The sequence below is a fragment of the Tursiops truncatus genome, chromosome 10, assembly GCF_011762595.2.
Source record: "Tursiops truncatus isolate mTurTru1 chromosome 10, mTurTru1.mat.Y, whole genome shotgun sequence".
NCBI lineage: Eukaryota > Metazoa > Chordata > Mammalia > Artiodactyla > Delphinidae > Tursiops > Tursiops truncatus.
This window is the reverse complement of record NC_047043.1, coordinates 31,967,585-31,992,544: the sequence shown is the minus strand read 5'-3', so window position 1 is coordinate 31,992,544 and position 24,960 is coordinate 31,967,585. Positions and strand designations below refer to the sequence as shown.

At 36.8% G+C, this 24,960-nt stretch overlaps 1 protein-coding gene across 8 annotated transcripts in view; it reads left to right on the top strand.

The window, feature by feature from the left end:
• Window positions 1–24,960, top strand: part of UBR2 (ubiquitin protein ligase E3 component n-recognin 2) — a 115,628-nt gene that overhangs the window by 71,430 nt on the left and 19,238 nt on the right. For 6 of the 8 annotated variants that reach the window (XM_019949785.3, XM_073810712.1, XM_073810709.1 and 3 more), the window contains 17 exons: window positions 1,520–1,572; window positions 2,464–2,566; window positions 3,786–3,834; window positions 4,614–4,768; window positions 6,493–6,595; window positions 9,634–9,743; window positions 9,850–9,930; window positions 10,272–10,450; window positions 11,184–11,383; window positions 13,432–13,525; window positions 14,332–14,493; window positions 16,010–16,113; window positions 16,819–16,897; window positions 19,732–19,880; window positions 20,291–20,346; window positions 23,779–23,875; window positions 24,133–24,200. In XM_019949785.3, coding sequence (XP_019805344.2) covers window positions 1,520–1,572; window positions 2,464–2,566; window positions 3,786–3,834; window positions 4,614–4,768; window positions 6,493–6,595; window positions 9,634–9,743; window positions 9,850–9,930; window positions 10,272–10,450; window positions 11,184–11,383; window positions 13,432–13,525; window positions 14,332–14,493; window positions 16,010–16,113; window positions 16,819–16,897; window positions 19,732–19,880; window positions 20,291–20,346; window positions 23,779–23,875; window positions 24,133–24,200 — 1,842 coding nt within the window. Of the gene's footprint in view, window positions 1–1,519; window positions 1,573–2,463; window positions 2,567–3,785; window positions 3,835–4,613; window positions 4,769–6,492; window positions 6,596–9,633; window positions 9,744–9,849; window positions 9,931–10,271; window positions 10,451–10,859; window positions 11,155–11,183; window positions 11,384–13,431; window positions 13,526–14,331; window positions 14,494–16,009; window positions 16,114–16,818; window positions 16,898–19,731; window positions 19,881–20,290; window positions 20,347–23,778; window positions 23,876–24,132; window positions 24,201–24,960 lie in introns of those variants that run through there. The other 2 variants (XM_073810711.1, XM_073810714.1) reach the window with 2 other exon arrangements.

The following is a 24,960-nucleotide window of genomic DNA, read 5'->3' as shown; positions in this document are numbered from 1 at the left end:
TAAAGTCTGCTAGAGTTTTTTCCTTCTAAAGCATCCAAAGACTATGCTAAGCCATCTCTCTCATTTTAGTGAATGTAAGCTAATATTCATATGGGCATTCATAGATTCAGTTGTAACTATTTTTCCTGCCAGGACCTTAAGTTCCTCTGCCGCCTACTTTTCAGCCCTGGGGCTTTTCAGAAACCCAGATTACAGTTGTGAAAGGACTTTATTTTCATCGAGGCTTTTCAAAATGTTTTCCCGAATTTGAAACATAGATCAAAACTCTTAACCTTAATGTTCATTCTTCTGGGATTTAAACCTTTATTTGTTGCATTGTAATACTTCTCTTAAACTTCGTATTATTTCAAACTTGAAAAACTTGAAACATCTATAGAAATAGAAAACATAGTATAGTGAACCATCTCCAGCTTCAACATATGACCAATCTTATTTTATTTATATCCCAGCCACTGATCTCTTCACCCTCACTGGGTTATTTTGTAGAGAATACCAGGTTTACCATTTCATCTATAAATAGAATTGTATATATCTAAAACAGTGGTTCTCAACCAGGGATGATTCCCCCCCCACCCCCTGGAGGGGGTGGCATTTGGCAATGTCACTACTCAGGGCAGGGTGTGTGATGCTACTGGCATCTATTCAGCAGAGGCCAGTATACTACTAAACATCCTACAATGCACAGGACAGATTCCCACAACAAAGAACTATCTTGTCCAAATGTCAGTAGTGCCAAGGTTGATCCAAAAGATATGAGCTTTTAGAGAAACCTATGCATATGCCAATTATCACACCTAAAAAAAAATAATGATTTTTTAATATCACTGAATATCTAGTCAGAATAAAAATTACATGTACTTTTTTTAATAGATCTTTGTTAATGGACTACTTTGCCATTTCTAGTTGTGTATACATGTACTTTTTAATGCAGGAAATGAGGAAACAATTAACAGTTTCATTTAGACCATTGGAATAAGGAAGAAATAAAATTTAAAACAGTATTTTAAAAGTGTAACTGCCTTGTACAAAGTGATGGCATCTATATTTACCAAACATTTTTGACCAGAGAATATTTCACCGAATTCCTGTGAACAGCTTGTCTTGAATGGGATATGATTTGGGAAATGATGTTTTAACAAAAATAGATAAGAAATTAGTGTAGCTATTTCACAAAATACTGCAAATATATAAATTTTAAATATAAAATTTAAACGTTATGTGTACTTTGTGTTTTTACTTTATTCCTTTTGAAAGCTGTCATCTTGATTCCATATGGTAGTAACTTGTTTTTAATTATGTCAATCTGAATAAATGTTAGCTTACCAACTGAATTTTCCCAACTGCCTATTAATCATTATGTTTACTATGGAATCCTCATTTGTAAAAATCAGGAGAATAGTATATCTGCTTTATGCGATTGCTGTATGAAGCTTAATGAGATAAAAGCACAATGCTCAAGAGTGCTAGCAGATATTATTATTAACATGAAACACACTTAATTTGTTTCCTGTACCTTTAGGAGAACAAGGAAACTGGCATGGAGAGTGTAATTGAAGCAGTTGCCCATTTCAAGTGAGTTTATTTTCTGCTTTTTCACATTCAATTTTATTTTATACATTAATTTTTCTTAGAGTGTTTCCCTTGATGGAACTAAGAATAAAACTGTTGTTTTCAGAGAGTGACAACCACTTTCAAACATATAATTCTGAACTAGATTTCTCACTGACATTTCACTTTTATGATCTAGCCCTGCACTTAGCAACTTGAAGTAGCTTTATGAGAGTTTTCAGTTTTCAGGTGTTCCCTAGCTGATAGTTTCAGATAATTGAAACTAACCTGAGCAGGTGATCTGAGTAAATGCATTGTGCTTTCTTTGTTTCCATTTGAATGTGCCACCTAAGTTGTGGGATAGCCTCTGAATAATGCTTTCTTCGGTGTCCAGTGTGTTGCCCAGTCAGTAAACTATAAGTAGTCTATCCCCTTACGGTTGTTGAGGCAGTTTCTTAATCCTGCTTTTTCTGTGCTCCTCATTCCAATGGCATTGTCTTTATTTTTGCTGATTTTAAAACAGTACATATTTTTAGGGAAAATATAGAAAAAATTATAGAAAAGATTCTCTAAACCCTAAAATTGCATCTGCTTTTTTTTCACTTGGTAGAACTTATCACAGACATCTTTACATGTCAAAGTATACAAGTTAACATCAATTTTAATAGTGTTCAGTTGTTTGGAGATGTCATAATGTGTGTAACCTGTCCCCTGTTGTTAGACTTTAAATTGTTGTCACTGCAGTGACCGTCACATTCACTTGTCCAGTTAGAATAAATTCAAGGTGGACATGCTAGATAAAGTGAACGCACATAAAGCTTTGAATGTAGATGATTAAATGAACCCACAGAAAGTAGTTCCAGCTTACATTCACCAACAGTATATGAGATTGAAGAATTTTTTTTTCCCCCAAAGGAAACCTGGATTAACAGGACGAGGCATGTATGAACTGAAACCAGAATGTGCCAAAGAGTTCAATTTGTATTTCTATCACTTTTCGAGGGCAGAGCAGTCCAAGGTAATTGAGAAAATTAAAAGTGTACTGAGAAAGGGTTGCTTGGAGTTTTTTTGTTTTTTCCTAAACAACTTTTACTGCTTTTCACAGATTGAAAAAGGACACATTTTTATTGTAGGAAATTTGGAAAATATGAAAAGGTATAAAGAAGAAAGTACAGATTACCTATACCACCACGTAGCATTTGGGGTTTTCCCTTATTTTGTGCATACATAAAAAAGGTCTATATAATTATATACATACCCACACATATCTAATTGTATGTATTTTATTAGCTTTTGAAGACATCATCAACGTGTATTCTAATCAGTTAACCTATTTTACACTCATTTCAGAATTGCTAGTACTTAACATGCTATTCCATGGTGACTTAAGGAATTTTCCTGATCATTCTTAGCGGGTTAAATTTTGCCTTTTAGCAGTCTACTCTTAAAAATAAGTTTTCAATAAATGGCAGTAAATGAAACTTAAACATAAAGCTTTTGTTTATTAGTTTTCTGGGGTTTGTTTTTGTCTTTGCTTTTTTGAAGTATAGTTGATTTACAATGTTGTGTTAGTTTCTGGTGTACAGCACAGTGAAATCAGTCATATATATATATTCGTTTTCAGATCCTTTTCCCTTACAGGTTATTATAGAATATTGAGTATAGTTCCCTGTGCTATACAGTAGGTCCTTGTTGGTTATCTATTTTATATATAGCAGTGTGTATTAGTGTTTGATGCATGAAATAAAGTTCAAATCAAAAATAAGTTTTTGGTTTTGGTTGGTGCATGTTTCCCCTGCATTTTTTTTTTTTTTTTTTTTTTTTGCGGTACGCAGGCCTCTCATTGCTGTGGCCTCTCCCGTTGCGGAGCACAGGCTCCGGACGCACAGGCTCAGCGGCCATGGCTTACGGGCCCAGCCGCTCCGCGGCATGTGGGATCTTCCCAGACCAGGGCACAAACCTGTGTGCCCTGCATCGGCAGGCGGACTCTCAACCACTGCACCACCAGGGAAGCCCTTCCCCTGCATTTTAAATCAAGAAAGAATCCACTTGGGATTCTCTTAGTGGCAGGGGGAAATTAACCTTGATACCAATTTCGGGGGAGTTGCAAAACTAAGGATAGAAATCTTCTAAAATCAGAAGTTAGTATGGCAAAGATTAACATATATCAGTAGTTTTGGATATTAGATTGTTTCATGTTACTAATTCCCTGTCCAAATTACATTCATTTTTATTAGGCAGAGGAAGCCCAACGGAAATTGAAAAGACAAAATAAGGAAGATACAGGTATTTTTAATCTTTCCCAAAATCTCGTTTCAGTCTCTTTTACGTGTTAAACATTGTTTTCTATTGACTATGATGATGATTCTTAATGAAGTGGTAGATTTAAATACAAGCTTTCTGAGTGAGCTTTTTTTTTTTTTTTTTGGCTGATTTGGGTCTTAGTTGCGTCACATGGGATCTTCCTTGCAGCACGCGGGATCTTTCATTGTGGCACACGGGCTTCTCTCTAGTTGTGGCGCACGGGCTCCAGAGCGTGTGGGCTCAGTAGTTGTGGCACGCAGGCCCTCTAGTTGTGGTGCCTGGGCTCTAGAGCATGTGGGCTCAGTAGTTGTGGCGCACAGGCTTAGTTGCCCTGCAACATGTGGGATCTTAGTTCCCCACCCAGGGATCGAACCCACGTCCTCTGCATTGGGAGGCGGATTCTTGACCACTGGACGCCAGGGAAGCCCCATGAGTGAACTTTCAAGGGCTAATAAATATGCTAATGTAGACATAGTCTGTACTGAGTCATCTTTGGGTTAATGGTTTTATCTCGGATCGTAAGACATTTCTAGGGAAAAGAAAGGCCTTCTTTTGTACTACTGCTACTTACACAGCTGTTTTTATGCATTTGACTGACCTGAGAAGGTAAAACATAGCTTTAAGATGTGTGTAAATGAATATTCTTTGAAGACTATCAAAAGTATGTAACAAAGGGATAGTTTTTTGCTGTTTTTTTTGTTTGTTCATTTGTTTTTTAAAGGATGTTCTACAAAAGAAGCCAATTATAACTTTATTTTCAGCACTTCCACCTCCAGTTTTGCCCCCATTCTGCCCTCTGTTTGCAAGTCTGGTTAACATTTTGCAGTCAGATGTCATGTTGTTAATCATGAGAACAGTATTGCAATGGACTGTAGAACATAACGGACATGTCTGGTCTGAGTCCATGCTGCAAAGGGTAAGTTTGAAGACATTTATTATTTATATTTTAGTGGTCTTGTAGTAAAAACCAAAATACAAAATACTCCTGTCAATATCTGTACACAGGAAACTTAGGATAAAATGTAGTGTTAACTTAATTCGAAATATAGTATTTTGTTACTGTTTGTGTCTGACCATAAAAATGAGAGCCTGGCAGATTTTTTTACACCACATGGTTGTGGTTACCTTGGTCTTGTTGGCAGATCTGCTCTCATTGATTGGTCCTGATATGTCTTTGTTTATACAGTACTCTGATATTTGTATTATGTGTTATCTTTGCATTTGTTTTTACTTAATTCTCTTTAAAAACCTCTGAGTTCATTAATACTTACGTTTTGCAGTTGAAGAAATTGAAAGTCAGAGACTTACGTTCCTATAACTAATTAGTGACAAGTCTAGAACCTTGTTTGTATTTTACTTTATAGATTTAATGTAAGTCATTCATAAATTATTATCTCATTAAATTCACGTAATACCCCTACGAGTATCAGTAGATAGTTTTTCCACTGTATAGATGAGGAAGGCAAGTTTCAGTGAGATAGACTTGTCCATGTTACCCAACTAGTAAGTAACATAATAATAATAATACTCAGTTATTAGCCTACTCTGTGCCTTATTCTATGCTAGGCACTTGTATGTACCATATTTGTAACCCTCAAAACTCTAGAGGAAAGCTTCTTTTTTTTATTTTGATTTTGAAGATGATGAAGTTAGGCTTAGTGGGACTTGAAAGCAGTGAAGCCAGAATTCAGATGAAGGTGAGCCTTCCTCCAGAGCCTTCCTTCAAAGTTACTGTTCTTTCCATTGTCTCAGCAGGCTCAAGTATCTCATTGGCTAAGATTTTTGTATATGTATACCCTCCTCCAGTTTACAAACATACACTTAAAATATAAAAGCATGGAGTTGCAGTATACTGCAGACCATCAGTATTAAATGAGCAAAAGATGTATGGGAAATGATGGAGAAAAGAGGAATGAACATCATTTATCTTATATATACATTTGCTTTATGTCATTCAGGCTAACTTAGTTCTTCCAAGTCTAACAACCACAGTAGCCCTATGTGTAGGGAATGATACAGAGACACCACACACATTATCTCCTTCAAAAATTGGGGAGCAGGATAAAGAACAATAAAAGTGCAAATAGATTAGTGTAGTTATATTCTTAGAAGTCTAGTAAGGAATTTTTCATGAGGTATGCTGAACATCTTTATAAATGATATGGCATTAGAGATAAAAGTGTGTCTCTTAGATGATTAAGATTTTTAGTCCTTAGAGAAATTGAACTAGGAGTATTAATAGATTAGATCATTGCATGATAGATGATTTCAGGTCTAATTATTTGGCCACTGATTCTTAGAATCAGTGATTTTTAAGACTGTAGTGTAGGGATGGAATAAAACTGAAAATTATATGGATTGCTGGTCACAGCTGTTAGTAATTTTAACTTACCCTAAGAATTTGCAATTGAATTTTCTTCCTAGCTGAAATAGAAATTTTTGTTTCCTTGCTGAGAATTCTTTATTAGAAAATGAACTTTAGAGTTTGGATTTCATGAAAATTGGTACTTCGAATTATTTTTTACTGCACTTAGTGTTTAATAGTTTATCTTTTTTCAATAGTGAATTTTTTTTATTTCTTATAAAAATATGTACTTGATTTTTGTTTCACTAAAAGTTACAAAACATACTGCATTTTAGGTGTTACATTTAATTGGAATGGCACTACAAGAAGAAAAACAGCATTTAGAGAACGTCATGGAGGAGCATGTAGTAACGTTTACCTTCACTCAGAAGATATCGAGTATGTATACAGTTTTTACTAAACTAACTCAACATGTCCATGATTTTTAAATGTAGTATAACCTCTTTTATTTGATCATATAAGTTTTAAGTAGGTTATAATGAATCCAAATTTCTGAGACTGTCTGTATTCACCTGTGTATTATATCAGATCCTGTGTACTGTATCAGATCCTGATACATTTTTATAAAAATACTTAGGGCCTACCCATACTTTAAAAACATAAATTTTAATTCATAAACAGGAAAAAGTAATGAGGATTCCTTAGTTTGAAATCAGTATAGGACATAAATTTAAACTCTAGTATATACTTTTAAAAACACAGAGTTTGCTATTAGGATTTCACTTTTAAATTGTTGCTATTATCTTATAAAAAGTAATGAAAATAAGAAAATTAGCTATAGAGGATTACGTTTTATATAAAGTAATGTGACTTTTTTTGAGAGGACCAAAGAAATACTTTTTCTTGCTTTTTAATATTAAAATTTCAAACATACAGACAAGTTGGAAGAGTTGTACAGTAAACATCTATATACCTGCCACCTAGATTCAGTAGTTAGTGTTTTGCTATATTTGCTTTATGTTTGAACACTTTTTTGAACCATTTGGTTTTTTGTTTATTTATCTTTTGGCTGTGCTGCACAGCATGCAGGATCTTAGTTCCTCAACCAGGGATTGAACCCGGGCCCCCTGCAGTGGAAGCACAGAGTCCTAATCACTGGACTGCCAGGGAATTCCCTGAACCATTTGTTTCAGATGTCATAATACTTCATCTCTAAATAAAAACGTTTCCTTTATTAATTTTCAGAATAAGCAGTTCTAATAGGTACCTGAAGTAGTGGCAACTGTGAATCTTTTTGGTTTGCTTACGTTTTTTTGTGGTTCTTTTGTTTTTTAATGTTACTCATGGGTTTTTTTTCAGTGTTTTATAGTCAGTTATAATCAATACTCCTTTTGATGCTCAAACTGTGCCACTTCTGGGTAGTGGGAGTCTGTTCAATTGGCTCTGTGTCCTTTTGACCCAACCCCATTAGTATTTGAGCACCACCTTGCTTTCTGGCACAAAAGGTGTCTGAGGCTCATCTTGTACTTTACCTGCTCCAGACCTGCAATCAGTGATTTGCTGAGATGCTTAAATGAATTTGTGGTGGTATAATAGGAGTTTCTGAATTCCTGATTGCAAGGGAGCATTTCTGTAACTTTGTTTAGTATTGTGTTCTCTGCCATTTCTTCCTAAAAGATAATGACTGTGAGAATACTAGGTTCCTCTGGGGGATGAGGAGGAATAGTCCTGGTTGCTGCTAAATCTCTATTTTTCCCATTTTGCCCACATCCAGGTAAGTGGGAGGAAGAAGGGGAGCTGTCTTTCCCCACTGAAGACTATGTTCTTGGGTGCCAGCCTTTCCCAGCTCTTTTCTCTGCCAGTGTTTCTTTCTATCGATTAACATTAACATTGTATCTGTTGTACATTCTTTATCTGCAGTTTTTTTACTTTGGGATAACCACACAGAAAACTCCCTTATTTCATTTGATCTCAGGTTCTCTTTTGCTTCTTTCTTTTTCTTTCAACAATCATCATTTTCTCTAGACAGTCCTCCTATTTCTCTTTAAACATTTTATATAATTAAAACAAACTATTGGAACTTCTGTGGTGGCACAGTGGTTAAGAATCCGCCTACCAGTGCAGGGGACATGGGTTCAAGCCCTGGGCCAGGAAGATCCCACGTGCCATGGAGCAGCTAAGCCCGCGAGCCACAACTACTGAGCCCACGTGCCACAACTACTGAAGCCTGAACGTCTAGAGCCTGTGCTCCGCAACAAGAGAAGCCACCGCAATGAGAAGCCAGCACAGTGCAACGAAAAGTAGCCCCCGCTCACCGCAACTAGAGAAATCCTGCACACAGAAACAAAGACCCAGTGCAACCATAAATAAATATATGCATACATACATACAAACAAAAGACAAACCATTTAGAGACAGATCCCTAATCCACAGCGACCGAATTTCAGATCTGGAAGAATATTAAAGATCACATAGTTCAAGGAATTCCCTGGCGGTCCAGTTGTTAGGACTCGGAGCTTTCACTGCTGAGGAACTAAGTTCAGTCCCTGATCGGGGAACTAAGATCCCACAAGCCATGTGGCACAGCCAAAAAAATAACAATTAAATTAAATTACATTTTTTTAAAAATATCACATAGTTTGGTCTCTTACCCTCTTAGGAAAGAGTAGTATTTTGCCACAAATGTTTCTTAAATCAATAAAATTAATAATTGGATATTTCCAACTATAAAACTAAATTAGCTAATATTGTATTAAATGTACTCCTGAGAGTAATAGACTTTTATGTCTTTTTCTCAAAATAAAGTAATCCATAGAGGAAGAAATTTGTTTTATTTTGAATCTAGGTTTTCATTAAAGAAAAGATCAAAACAAATAGATACATGTTGTATACACATGGACTCCTATAATCCTGATTCATTTTCTTAGACTTGTAAAATCTCAGGTAGACCTTTCAGCTGGGTGTTTTTTTGTTTTTTGTTTTTTGGTTTTTTTTGTGGTACGCGGGCCTCTCACTGTTGTGGCCTCTCCCGTTGCGGAGCACAGGCTCCGGACGCGCAGGCTCAGCGGCCATGGCTCACGGGCCCGTCCGCTCCGCAGCATGTGGGATCCTCCCAGACCGGGGCACGAACCCACATCCCCTGCATCGGCAGGCGGACTTTCAACCACTGAGCCACCAGGGAAGCCCTTCAGCTGGGTTTTTATTTAATTTTTCTAGAGGCTATGTTAAAATAATCATTTGGTGTAAGATGTCAGTTTTGAATGATTAAAGCATTCTAGTTGTTAACAACTTGTTTGTAAGATACAAATATGTCACATTTCGAGAGGTATTGAAAATTTCTAAGTTGAGCTGTAATCAAACGATGGGCAAATGATGGGCAGATGTTATAAGCAACTTCATGTATCTTCTTGTGCACAGTAATAAGCACTATGAAGTCTTAGCTGTTGTTCGTGTGCCCTTTTTTTCTTCTGCCTCAGAACCTGGTGAAGCACCAAACAACTCTCCTAGCATACTAGCTATGCTGGAAACACTACAAAATGCTCCCTACCTAGAAGTCCACAAAGATATGATTAAGTGGATATTAAAGGTAAAATTTCCTGCATCACTCTGCTTTTTGTGAGAAATATTAAATGTTTATCTTTAAATTTTTATAATGTTTCATAGCTTCAGAATAACGATATTTTTTTTCATAGACTTTTAATGCTATTAAGAAGATAAGGGAGAGTTCATCCACCAGTCCTGTGGCAGAGACAGAAGGAACCATAATGGAAGAGGTATAAGATGTAAAGTGTGGTAATGCTGAAAAATTGTGGCAAGCTCACTATAAACAATTAAATTTATCTGCATTAAGTTGGTAGTTGATGTTATTCACAAACATGTAAATCCCAAGAAGTGTGCCACCATTTGTTTATATTTTTGTAGCTGTCTTTTTGGACTGCCTTTTTTTTTTTCTTTTAACATGTTAGGTTGATTAAGAAATCTTTGCTCTTCGTTTATAAAAGTGAGATTATAGAATAGTTTTTAATTAGTATTTACAATAAAGATGTTTCTGCTTTGGGGGAAAAAAATATGCATTTAGCCTCTAATGGTCTAATTAAATGAAGCGTAATTTCAGAGTTCGAGAGACAAAGACAAAGCTGAGAGGAAGAGAAAAGCCGAGATTGCCAGACTGCGCAGAGAAAAGATCATGGCCCAGATGTCTGAGATGCAGCGGCACTTTATTGATGAGAACAAAGAACTCTTTCAGCAGACGTTAGAACTGGATGCCTCTATCTCTGCTGTTCTTGATAATAGGTAAAAATTAATCACAATTTTTGAAACTCTTGACCATGGTTCTCAACTGAGGAAGATGTTTGGTTTTTTTTCTTTATAAGTACACTTAATCATAGAATAACTTAGAAGAGTTGATAAATTTTGTGGCCTTGTAGTTAGAGGACTTAATCTTAGAAATCTGAGTTTATTAGCATATGATTATGAGCATGTCTCTTGACTATAGATAAGAGAATTCATATGTATGCTTAAAATGTAAGTTATACAGAAGACCCTTGAGATTCATAAAAGAATGAATACACTGGGCTCAGTTAACTTCGTGTCTGGCTTATGTGTTGCATATTGGATTGCTATGAGAATTGAAGGAGATGGTTTTGATACATATGAAAGACTTGGGTCTCTCAAATCAAGTCATCAAAACTGTGTGTTTTAGGGACTTCCCTGGTGGTCCAGTGGCTAAGACTCTGCGCTCCCAATGCAGGGGGCTTGGGTTCGATCCCTGGTCAGGGAACTAGATCCCACATGCTGCAACCAAGACTTTACATGCCGCAACTAAAGATCTGCACGCCTCAACAAAGATCAAAGATCCCACGTGCTGCAACTAAGACCCGGCACAGCTGAATAAATAAATATTTTTTTAAAAAAACAAAAAACTGCGTGTTTTAAATACGTTTCTACTTACCTAGAATCTACTGTTTTATGATTCTATAGAAACTTCTTAGGCTCATTAATTATACTCCTAACCTTTTTATTCCAGCCCTATGGTTTCAGATATGACTCGTACGGCATTGGGCCCAGCACAGACTCCGGTCCCTGAACAAAGACAATTTGTTACCTGTATATTGTGTCAAGAAGAGCAAGAGGTCAAGGTGGAAAGCAGGGCAATGGTCCTGGCAGCATTTGTTCAGAGATCAACTGTATTATCTAAAAACAGAAGTAAATTCATTCAGGATCCAGGTAAGCCATAGGTATATCCTCATCCTCCCTCTTAATAATGACTGCCACATAGTATGGTAGGTGATATACAGAGATTTTATTAACCTAATAGTAACTGTAGGCTTGGTGGTATCTTGAGCAGGTAACTTAGACAGGAATTCCTCACTTGACAGATGTGGAAACACTCCAGAAGGTTAAGTATTATGCCTGAATTACGCAGCTGATAAATAGCAGGGATTCAAAAGAAAGCTGTTCTTTGTTTCATTAACTACTTTGGTACTTAACAGTCTTTCCCATTCTTCACATTTGTAAAGTCCAATAATTAGTTGACACTTAAATAACAATAACTATTTTATCTCCATAATTATTTTATCTCATGGATAGATCCAGGGTGGAATCCCTTGATCTATCAGTGGAATCCCTTGATCTAACAGTGGTGTGAGTCACCCCTGTGAGAAGCTGTCCTTGAGCCAGATTCTCATTTAGATTATTGAGATAGAGATTACCATGCAGTGCAGGATGTTATTCAAGAGAGTCTTGGGATCAACGTGGAATGGAGGGGAAGGAAGCAGGTTTGGGCAAAGGGAGAAGTTGAGCTATGATGCAGTCCCCAAAAGACCTTAACCAACCCCATGGGATCTCTGGAGCTGAATGGCCCTTCAGAGGTGTCCCAACTTGGGGCAAGGGGGCTAGGTCTTTATACCCTGACACTGATCAGTGACTGGTTGTGGCCTACCTCTGGAAAGAGGTGTGACCTTGATCAAAGTAGTGTGACCCTGAGCAAAGTCCCTTAAAGAGGGATTTTGAGTGCTCTCTTCTAACAGCTGAGGGATTTTGAGTGCTCTCTTCTAACAGCTGAGGGAGTAAGTCATTCATTCCTGCAGGGGCTTCTGGGCTGCACCTTATTGTGTCCACCGCAGATACTTTTATGTTTCTACTCTTACATTTGTTTATGTGTGCATATGCCTCAATGATACCAGTAAACTTCTTGAGAGTAGGAACTGTGTTTTAATTTCCAAAGCACTTAATTTAGCCAGTGCTTTTCACATTGTATGATTGGAAGGAGGTGTGAGAGACCACTGGTAAGTTTGCCTTTTCTCTATAATGAAAGTCTTCACAGTGTGGCTCTCAAGCACCCTAGTTAAGATACATTGGTCAGCTTCACCTTAAGAAATGATCATTTGTACTAGACGATTTACAAATTTTATTCCAGGCTGAAGATAAAGATAAAATACCAATTGTATTTAGTACTTGGCTATAAGTGGATTTTTTTAGTGCTTTCACAATTTATGTCATAAAAGATTTTCTTTATGCTGTGAAATTTGTACTGTTCTATTATATAAAGCAAATTGAAACTTGAGTAATTTAATGTTAGGGAATTTCTAAGATTATACTAATTTATGTAGAGAATTCAAGAATTCCCAAAGAAGCCAGCTACCCACTTTATGTTTGTCTTCATTTTTCATCTCCTTTAAATATAAAAAATTAGTACCAGAGCAGAAGACTGTCTGAATTGCCTGTTTTTCCCTACTCTGGTCTGGGCTGCTGTCCCAGATATTTTGCTGCAGCTTTGACTCTGGTATAGTAATTATTGCTAGTCTCTGCATGATTGTCTTTAGGCAGATTCTCCTCTACTGCCAGGACATCTTTTTTTGTTAGAGATCATTGTGACCCAGCTGCCCTGAAGGTATTAAAGACCTCTCCCTGAAGAATATCCCTTTTACCTCAGGCTCAGGGCATTTTCGGGGAATAGGAGTCTCTCAGTGCCCTGAAAATGTGAAATGTTCAAAAGATTAGATGTACTTAAATATGGGATCCCAGTTTCAGTTAACAATTCAGGGATGTTTCATTAACTTGCTCAGGGTAATGAAAATTAGAGAGTCCTGTATTCTGAATAATCCGGGGTCTTGCATAAATTATTGGTATCTCAAATCAAAGGAATAAACTAGCATATCATTTGAAGTTTACAGGCCCTTAGTAAGGATTTCACAGTTTAAAGTTGTACATTTGTTATAGGAATATTAAATGCTTGGTTTTTTGCTTTGTTTTTTGTTTGTTTTATAATGCAGAAAAATATGATCCATTATTCATGCACCCTGATCTGTCTTGTGGAACACACACTGGTAGCTGTGGGCACATTATGCATGCCCATTGTTGGCAAAGGTAATTTATATTCTTAATATTAGGCAAGAGAAGCTTATCCAAAGGCTCAAAATTAAATTTTTTAATAAAGGAAATTCCATTCTAGAAAAAGGGAGAAAGAACTAAAGATGTTTGAAGAAGAAAACTCCGTATTACTGCCTAATAAATAACAAAATTAATTTGCTTTGTCATTACATTTAAAGGAGTGACTTAGAAACTTCATAGTATATCAAATGTATTTTTTAATGTGGGGATCTAACAGACTAGATGAAGTAAAGGATTTTTACAGTGGTATAAACCCTAGAAATATGTCTTTCTTTGGGTCCAGGGTGAACAACTCTTGATTCTGAAGATGGTAGTACTTGTCTGGTTAGTTCCTAAGATTGTCATGGCTCCCTGAGCTAAGATGGGATAACTTCAAACTTATTCTACTTTGGTGCTTTCTATGCTTCCGCAAAACCAACAAATCAGTGCTGTTATTCTAGTGCTCTGCTCATTGAGTTGTTATGAACTGCCCCTAGTAAGTAGTCACCAGCACTGGGGGAGTAACCGCAGAGCACTGGGACCAAGAAATATGCTACATTGTGAATGATTGTTTGCAAGGCAGTCTTTTTTTGATTCTCCTGTTTTAGAACTCTTAACCCGTTTTGGTAATTACATCAACTCAAAATTAGAGTATCACTGTTAAAAATAATTCAGGTCATTTCAAGATTTTAATTTTTAGATTTTTTTTGTGGAAACAAATTATTTAAAATGTTGAAGCTTGTGGCTCTCATTTTCAAAAATTACCATTGTTTTTGATACCTCATGTTTTCTAATTGTTAAAGGTATTTTGATTCCGTTCAAGCTAAAGAACAGCGAAGGCAACAGAGATTACGCTTACATACAAGCTATGATGTAGAAAATGGAGAATTCCTTTGTCCCCTTTGTGAATGCTTGAGTAATACTGTTATTCCTCTGCTGCTTCCTCCAAGAAATATTTTTAATAGGTAAGTTTTGGCTCATAAAACCTTTATATCAAAGAACTAGTTTCCTTTGAAGGTAATGAAATAATAAACAACAGCTGGGTGAGGAGATCACTCTAGGTAAATGCATAATGTCTTCCAGGTACTTTCCAAACTTTTTATTTAGTTATTTCTTCTAGCTGACCTATGAAATATGATTTTGGTTTTTAGAAAGGAACGGGCTAAAATTTAACAGTTTCTTGGTCACCTGTAAGCACTATAAAGGATATAAAGTTCCCATGTGTTCATGAAAACTGTCTCCTTTATTTCTAAGACCCCACTTTAAATATCTCCCTCATACGTTTTAAGAGATGCTCAGTAAATTGATAGGGGGAGAAGGGGCAGCTCAAATGGACATTTTTGAACATACTAACAATTAAATATAATTTTTTGCAATTTACTGGCCAATTCAAAAATTGGGCCAAAAAGTGAAAATCTGTTAGTGTATTTAAAATGCAAAGTTTTTGTCATTTCATAATTTTTAGTGCACTTCTAGTTAATAGGAGTATTAGACATACTCATTTCACATATGAATTTGATAGTGTCTCCTCTTCAAACCTGACCTTTGTTACTCAGTTTATGGTGTCTGTCTTACATTCACAAATACTAATTTGAGTTTTGTGAATATGAATCATCTGTTTATTTCTGTGCTACTATTTGGGTTTAAATAAAGCAGGGTCAGTTTTTTTCTCTTCAATTTTAGGAGTTAAAACCATGGTGTCTTAGTCTATGCTACTACACAGTGTTCTTAAAATACCATTAGATGTGCATGTAAGCTCATGCATTTTAATCAGAAAAGCATATCATGGTGCTGACTTATACCTGCATTTGAACTGGTAAAGAAATTAGTCATTGTTAGATTAAGAATTCTCTGCATGTAAGGAGAAAACAATCACTTTTGTGGTTCAGATTTTGCTTTTTTTCCCAGGAGAGTCAGTTATGGCACATTTGTTAAAAGAACACAGGCTGTGAAGTCTGATATAGCTGGGTTTGAATGCCACATCTGTCCCATATATGGCCTTAGTCAAGTAACATAGCTCTAAACCTCAGTTTCCTCATCTGTAAAATGGGGACAATAATATAACCTATTTCATTAAAGATTCTGAGGATTAAATATAATACTGTAAAATGCTCACAACATAACTAAGGGCTTGCAATATAATAAGCACTCAATAAATAGTGTCCGTGGTGTGGTGATTATGATATTTAAGAAATACTAATAAATTCCAGTACCGAAAAAGTGAAATATTTGACAGATAATTCAATATGGTGCTAATAATTATCAGCATCATATTGACGAATAATGTATTTTCATTTCCATTGGTAAATACCTATTCTGACTTCTTAAAAAGCAACAAATTTTCCCCTAGGTTTTTTCTTTGTTTGTTTTTTTAATATTTGAAGTGTGTCTAAAATATACCTGTGATCATTTAAGGAGTCTTTTTTGTATCTTAAACTAAGCAGCAACAGAATACTAAACACTCTCTATAATCTTTTCTAGCAGGTTACATTTTTCAGACCAACCAAATCTGACTCAGTGGATTAGAACAATATCTCAGCAAATAAAAGCATTACAGGTTCTTAGGAAAGAAGAAAATACTCCTAGTAAGTTCTGATAACCTGCTTTCATTTTTCCCTAACGTCTGAAACCATTGGGAAATAGTTTCAGAATAAATTGTTTTAAAATATTTTAAAAATGAAGCCTCTCACTTTAAAATTTGACTTTCTCTAATTTTCTTTGTCTTAATGAACTAAATTTGAATCTCTTACATTACTCCTTATTCCTTGAAAACACACAAGCTCATGTGAAGTTTATGATAAATACTTCTCACTTACTCCCCCATTTTATTGAAGAGCTTCTGGGGGTCGGGGAGATGTAACTGAGTATGGAAGAGCTGGCTTTATTCTCTGTGGGCTGACTCACTATATTGTTGGCATTACCAAAGGCTTCCCAAGTTTGATAGACATGCACTGCACTTCCGACCTTGAAGGAAAACAGTCTGAGCAGAATTTATACCATTGGTTTATAAGGAAACAAAACGGCATACTCTTCCTTTTCTTACCTTCCCTAGCTACATTCCAGTGGCTTTACTTTGAGGAGAAGCACAGGTGACTGAAGAAGGTACCTAGGTCATCCAGAGCAATAGTGTTTCTCATGCTTTGAATGTATATTATACTGGTTTTCATTAATGGGAATTTTTCCCATTTTTTAAAATTTCTTTGACCTAAATTTAGAATGAAATTTGTGACTGAAATTTATAGAAATATTGTGGACTAAAGAATAATAGTATAAAATGCTTGTTTCTGTAGATACTGCCTTATCAAAGAATTTAGAAAATGTGGATGAATTGCAGCTCCCTGAAGGATTTAGGCCTGATTTTCATCCTAAGTGAGTATATTATTCCTTTTAAATTTGGCCCACTTGAAATGAAAAATTAAGTCAGCAGTTAGTAAGAATATCGTTTGTCAAGTTAGGGAGCAAAATGTTACAGGACACTGATCTTGAATTCTGAGACTTAAGAATATTTACTGCAGGTGTATTGATAAAAACCTATGAACTACATGGCATGTTTAATTCTCACAAACCTCTCCTAGTCTATGTTCCTGACTCCCTCCTACACCCCTTGATCTGGCTCTCCTTGACAACACCTCATCAGTACATCTAAACCTAAGGTGCTCAGCTCCCCCACCAAAGCCCATGCTTCCTTCTGACTTCTGTTTTCTATTTATGGCCCCATCAACCTCTTAGTAACTCAGGACCAAAACCAGAGTGTTTGCAGCCTAATTTTACCCATAGCCAGTAAGTTACAAGGAATAACCCAGATTCTAGAGCTAGACTGCTTTTGTTCAATTCCAGCACCACTGCTTATAAGCTGTGCAACTTTGTGCAAATTGCTTGACCTCTCTGTACTTCACTCAGTTTCCTCATTTGTAAAGGGAAGATAATAATATCTACCTCATAAGTGTTATAAAGATAAAGTGACAATACATTTAACGTTACCTGGAAGCTGTGCCTGGCAAATACTAAATTACTCAGTAAAAATACTACTGGAGGGCTTAAACAGAAAGAACATCAGTCCTGTGCCTCTCACATTCCTCCTCCCTATCCCCAGTCCTGTCATTTTGTTTCTTCTGCTACGTACTTCCATATTTCTAATTAAAATGCTTAATCAGCTGTGTCTTGATTTATCATTTTTTTAAACAGTATCTTTCTGTTGACTAGTAATTTAGGATTCAACTTTGACCTCTACCCTATTCACTATTCCTCGCCAGTCTACCTATAATTTCACAATTTTTGGTTAAATCATTTGTCAGTTTTTATATTATAATTGTTTCTACTGATAAGTTGTGTGGTAAATTTTCCTTTCTTATACATTTTGTTTTCCTGTGGTTAATAATTACCTTATTATTTTCATATACTTGGTTTTCTTTGTATATAATACTTTTTTTTCCCCTAAACATTGCGGTAGACCTGTCAGATGCCTAGCAGTAGCTATCAGTGCTCAGATTCATCAGATGATCTTCCTTCCTGGAGCCCTTCTCCCACAGCCTTTGCCCTCCCATGCCAATCAGGACAGGGCACAGCTGTCACCCTAAGACTTCCCCTAGCCCTGCTCCTCTTGTTTGCTGGATCTTGTACTTCTCTCTCTCTTTTTTTTTTTTTGGCCGCACCTGTGGCATGTAGGATTTTAGTTCCCTGACCAGTGATTGAACCCACACCCCCTGCTTTGGGAGTGCGGAATCTTAACCACTGGGGAAGTCCTCTTCTTCCTTTCTTAATTTACTCCCTCATGTTGCATCTCTCAGCAGATTCCTAAGAAAAGGTGCCTGGGTGTTAAATTTTCCATGTCTGAAAATACATTTATTATATCCATATGCTTAATAGATGGTTTGGGTATAGAATTATAGGTTAGAAGTAACTTTACCTCTAGATTTTGAAGGCAGTGTTTACTAACTTCTAGCACCCACTGAGAAATTAACACCATTCTGATTCCTGTTCCGTTGTAACTTTATTACTTCTGGAAACTGTTGTGATTGTCTCATTAATTCCCAATGTTCTGAAATTTCTCTGTGATATTCCTTGGTATGTGAGTCTTCATTCATTTCGCCACGTTTTCAACAGGCTCTTTGAAGATTCATATCCTTCAGTTTGGGGAATGTTTTATTTTGTTCCTTAGATAATTTTCTCTTGGTTTTTCCATTCTTTGAGGTAGTCCTACTGTTAGTTCATTCTTGGCCCTCTTGGACTGATCTCCTTATTTATTTATGTAGGTGTGTATGGCTGCATTGGGTCTTCACTGCTGCACACGGGCTTTCTCTAGTTGCGGCAAGCAGGGGCTATTCTTCGTTGCAGTGTGTGGGCCTCTCATTGTGGTGGTTTCTCTTGTTCCGGAGCACAGGCTTTAGGCCCATGGCCTTCAGTAGTTGTGGCACACAGGCTTAGTAGTTGTGGCTCGTGAGCTCTAGAGCACAGGCTCAGTATTTGTGGCACACGGGCTTAGTTGCTCCACGGCATGTGGGATCTTCCTGGACCAGGGATCGAACCCGTGTCCCCTGCGTTGGCAGGCAGATTCTTAACCCCTGCACCACCAGGGAAGTCCCCGAATTTTTTTATAAATTGGTGGTTTTCTACCCTGTCTCCGTTTTCCCTGAGTTCCTTTTTCTGCTTGTTTGTTTTGGTGTTTATGTCTTTGATGTTTGATTCTTTTCTTAAATGTTTATTGGTCCTTGGGTGACTTCAAGAACAAGGCACTAAGAAGCTCACTGGATACCTGGTGGGCAGGTTGGAGCTTGCTGACCTATGGGCCTCACGAGGTGATCAGGCCCCGGCCAGTCTTTCACTTGGGACCCCCAAATGTCAATGTGTAAAAACGGCTTTTCCTGAGAATTCTTCACTGGAGAAACTAAAATCTGTGGCAGTAGGTACACATTGCTGATGTTCTTGAGATGGGGAAGAGGTCCAGGATCCAATAGTTCAGTGTGTAGACCTTCACCCTAATAGCTTGTTTTCAGGCCTGTGCGTCACTGCTGCCAACCCAAGTAGAGCATAACCCCTCTCAGGCAGGGACCGTTTGCATGTCTTTCATTCCCCCTTTTCATACAACTATCTTTAGGTAGTTTCAGTGGTTCAATTCCAACATAGAAAATAGCTGTTAAGAAACTGAGCCCTTTGATTGATGTGAGCACATTGTTTTGAGCTAATCCTGTACATGTTCACTTCAGGAATCCTTATTCTGAAAGCATAAAAGAAATGCTAACAACATTTGGAACTGCTACTTATAAGGTGGGACTAAAGGTTCATCCCAATGAAGAGGATCCCCGTGTCCCCATAATGTGCTGGGGTAGTTGTGCGTACACCATCCAAAGCATAGGTAAGAGATTCAGTTGTGTCTTTAAATCTCAAGCATACATTGACATGAGTTGTGTGTAGAATCCTGTATTTAAACAGAGATGTTTAATGTGGGCAACAATATCAAATAATATAAAGACTTTGAAGCAGGAAATGTAGTGTGCTGACAGAATATTAGATTGACGGTTTATAAATTAACCACAGCAACAGAGAACTCATTTTAATGGTGGTTATAGCTTCTTGTCAGTTAAGGGAATATTTCTTCATTTTTACTTCTTATCCAAAGTTAATTCTTGTGAAATGACTTAAAGATTTCAAAACCTGACAATATTGTGCTTTCGGGAGAAAGAATTTTTTTTTACTTTTTTTTTAAACTTGTAATAAAATGTACAAAACATAAAATTTACCATCTTTACCATTTTTAATCCTCAGAAAGAATTTTAAATGATGAAGATAAACCGTTGTTCAGTCCTTTGCCTTGCAGACTGGTAAGTTATCAGTTTACTCAATTCATGGAATGGTGGAGTAGAAATTAGGTTGTTCTGCTTTTTTTAATCCAAAAAACCTGAAGTGGTTATTTAAGCATAGGTTCACTCCTTTTGCGGTAAAACCCATTTTCTGTAACAACACTGGAGACGTAATGTTTCTTATTTAATTTTTCATTTTTCTTTTAAATAGACTTCATCTCTTTTGGTTAAACATGTGAAAAAATGGGGGGATGGGGAACTAAAAACAAAGTGCTTGTTCTTGAATGTTTAGTGCCGTAGTTGGAAATAGAGATCAGAACATACCCTCTACCACATTTGACTACCCATTATAAGCAACATGTAAATAAGTACAAATTAATTTCAAAACAGTACATTTAATGCCTAGAAAAGTGAAGGAATATACAATTAAAGCTTGCTAATTTTTACAATGTAGCTAGTGTCAGCTGCTTCTACTACTTACCATTCAAACTTATAATCATAAAAGTGCATGTAATTTTATTCACGTAGAATCACCTGGGGAGCTTTTAAGAGTGCCTAGGCCCTACTATGGGTCAGTTAAATCAGAGTCTCTGGAGATAGGCCCCAGGCATTAATATTTTTTAAAAAGCTTCCCCCACCCCCGAGGCCAGGATTGAGAACCACTGATGTAAGAGCCCTAACTCTTTGGAGTTTTTAAAAAATACAGATAGCTGGTCACTTTGACTTATTAAATTGGAATATCTAGGAGTAGACCTGGTATTAAAACTGCCCTGAATTGTATCTTTGTGGTAAATCAGCAGAATAGCAGTACCCTGTATTCTTAACTGTGATATATGATGGATTGACTGTGACATTCTTTTGCTACAGTAAATAAGAGTTGATAAGTATGCTGATATTGAAAAGGCAATCACATGTATAGAATAGAGTTTACTTTGGCTTTTAAGGCAGTTCTTACACATTTTCTTGATTTTGTGTACTTCACTCTACCTCTTTGGCACACTGTCGGCTCTTCATCTGTTTTTCTGCTAATATGATTTTGTGTAATCTGTTTATATTGATTGTTAAAGCAACCTCGCATTCCTGAAATAATCCCAACTTGGTCATGTAGAGTATCCTTTTTATATATGATTATATTTGATTTACTAATATTTTATCTAAGTTTTTTTTCTACGTTCATAAGAGAAATTTAATTTTTTTAAGTATATAGCCATTAGGGACGAACTCATTCTATTTTTTTGACTTCTCCTTTTCAAATTTACATACCTCTCCACTGACCTTTCCCTCCTATATCAGAGGATAAGGGACCTCCGGGTAAAGTAGCTTATCTTTCCATCTATTGTTTGGAATCCATCCCCTCTCCATCAGTTATCCCTTCTTCTACCTCTTTGACTCCTGGCACTTGCCCTGTTCACAAGTGTGCTCCATTATTCCTCTTACTCTTGCCCTCAATATATCTTCTGTCACCCTAGCTTTTTCATTCCTTTTTATGACCAAGCAAGCGATTTTAAAGCATATTTCACTTATTTCACCATGCAATGAAAAATGTTTAAATACAGATAAATAGCACCTACAGTTTTTAATTTCACTTCACATCCTAAGAGAAATTTTATACACAGCGAAACGTCTTTAAACAATAACGTATACTCTGGCTCCAATTTCTTCACTTTTCAACTCCCTGCAGTTTGGCTTCACCACCACCACCCCTCGCCAACACTTTCTCACTTTTCGGAAACACCTCTTGCCAAGTTCACCAAATGATCTCATTATCATTGTGAGTGGGCATTTTTCAGCCCTTATTTGACATTCTATTTACTTAATTCTGATAACTACTTCTTTGTGAAACTCATTTTCTCTCTTGATTTCTGTGACATTCATGGTTTTCTCCCTGCCTTTCTGGCGGCTCCTTCTCAGTCTGCTTTCCCTCCTTTGTGCTGTAAATGTTATTTTAAACCCCCAGAGTTTGGCCCATGACTCAATCATCTGATACTCTTCCCTGGTCAGCCCCATCTATGTCTCTGATTCCAGTTATATCCAAATGATTCCCACCTGTTTATCTCTAAACCAGATCTATTATCTCAGTGCCATTTTTTCACCTGGATCTCCTAAAGATACCTCAAACTGAACAATCCAAATTAACTTTTCTTCCTATATTTAGAGTCTTAGTTAATGTCACCACTGTCCATCCAGGTGACCAAGCCTGCCAGAAAGTTGCAAGTCCTTTTGGGTGCATCTTTTGGTCTGGATGTTCATATCCAATTGATCAGCAGAGTTTGTGGAATTTCTCTCCTGCATATTTGTCCTAGTTCTTCCATTCCTACTTCTACTGATTTGGTTCAGCCCCTATATCTTTTCTTGCCTAGATTATTGTAACTGTCTCTACCCTGAATCTCACTCTCTCCTAATATATTATCAGAGAGGTTCTCTAAAAAGTAACCCTGATCATATCTCTTAAATGTTACTTCTCCATTGTCGCTCACCTCCTGCCAATCCCCACATCCATGGGCCAGGATTGCAGAATCATTACTGGTCCCCAAATGCTAGTCCCAGACTTTTGCCTCTGCCCAAGTGCCCTAAGCAAATGACTCCTCTTTAAGAAGTTCTTCAAGCTTTGCCTTCCCTGGGAAATTTCTGAGCCATGAAGTGGGGTATACCTCATCTGTGATACTGCCTCCTTTAGCTGTCCCCTCCCCGCTTTTCTTTTCCTTCCCACCCTCAAGGCTGTGAGCTCCTTGAGAGCAGGGGGTGGGGGGGTGAGTTTTCATTTTGAGATCTTCAAAACCAAGACTAATGTATGGTAGGTCCTCAATATCTATTGAACCAAACATTACAAAAAATTTAGAAAATAGAGAATTAAGCAGGAAGAAAAAACTTACATCAATCACCCATCTGTCTTTTTCATTAGCATGTTTATACTTTATTATAATAGATATTTACATGTAGTTTTGTTTCTACTCTATTCTTCACTTTACATTAAGAGTTTTTTCATTGTTCCTACATAGTCTCCATAACAGTTTTTGATGTTTACAGACACCCTGATTTGTATAACCATCTTCTTTCACGTAGTTTCCCCAGTATTTGAAGTGTTTCCCACATTTTAGAATATTTATAGACTAAATATAAAGAAATACTGCATCACATTCCTGGGAGTCTCTTTTGTTTGCTGTCTGTCTTGACACATGTGTCCTTCTTAACTTTTCCATAGAGAACTAGCAGCATGGTAACAGGAGATAGCCTTGTTTTATTCATCATACAATTAGATGTTCTCCATTCCATGCATTCCATGTTAGAGAAATGCCATTAAAGATGTCATAGATTCAGTTCCATACCATCTAGAGATTTCATTGTGCATCCAGCTTTACTTCAACTAGCTGTGCTTTGAACTAACATTCCTGAAAGAGGAGAACTACTTCATATGCTGGCTTCTTTGTTAATTTTGTCGTCTCTTTATTTCAGGATGACTGTCTTAGGTCACTAACAAGATTTGCTGCAGCACATTGGACAGTGGCATCACTTTCAGTGGTACAAGGACACTTTTGTAAACTTTTTGCATGTGAGTATTAATACATGTACCATATATGTTATGATAATTTCTCATCTTCTGTAATTTTGTTTTTAGTGGTGAAACTTCCCTCCATTTTGAAAGAAATATTTTGGTAATACTGTTTGTCTTATATACAAGTTCTAGCTCATGAATTCATATATAGCTTGCAAAAAATAAATTTAAAGTAGATTATATGCATTTTAAAAATAATTTAATACTTACGTTGACATATAATATGTGCTCATGTATTTTTCTTTAAACATTAGCATTGGTGCCTGGTGACAACCACGGAGACCTTCCATGCATATTAGATATCGACATGTTTCATTTATTGGTGGGTATCTTGTAATTTGTGTTTGAAATTTTTATCATATTATATAGCTTTATCTTAGACTTGATGAGTAATGCAGAGGCAGACAAGAGGAATTATCACCTATTTTTCTTACTACTTCTGAGTATAATTCTTTCCTGAAGATCCTCAAAAAGAAAATGTTAAGGAATCCAGTTGAGAGACTTGACCTGGGTGTCTAATCCAGTCTCTTATTTTTGCCTTGTGGCTGAGGTCAGTAATGTAACCTCTCTATGCTTTTCACTATAGAGAAGTAAAAAACACTAGTAATGTAAGGGCTGCTGCCAACCCATACGGTGCTTTGGGGCAGATACAGCCCTCTGGTAACACTGCTTAGCAACAGTCTATTTGTGTGATTTAGGGAAAGTCATGTCTTCTGAACAGGTGCAGGTGGTACCAGGTCAGCACTGGCCAGGCAGTGGGTGGCTGAAGTTCAGCCCCACCTCAACCAGGTCCCCTTACTCAGGACACTGAGTGTACTGCCATGCACAGCAGCCCCAAGTGCTGCCCCCTTAATCTCTTTGGGCATCATATTCTGTGCCTGTAAGTTGGTTAATACCTACCTGATATAATTGTGTCAAAACTCAATGGGATAATCAATGTAAAGAGCTTAGAGCAATGTGTCCCTAGTAAATGTCAGCCATTGTTATTGTTCCCATTACCCCTCTGAAAACCACCACCACTGACACCACCATACAGGCAGCAGAGGTTAACAGAGGAGCTAGCATTTATTGTGTACCTGACT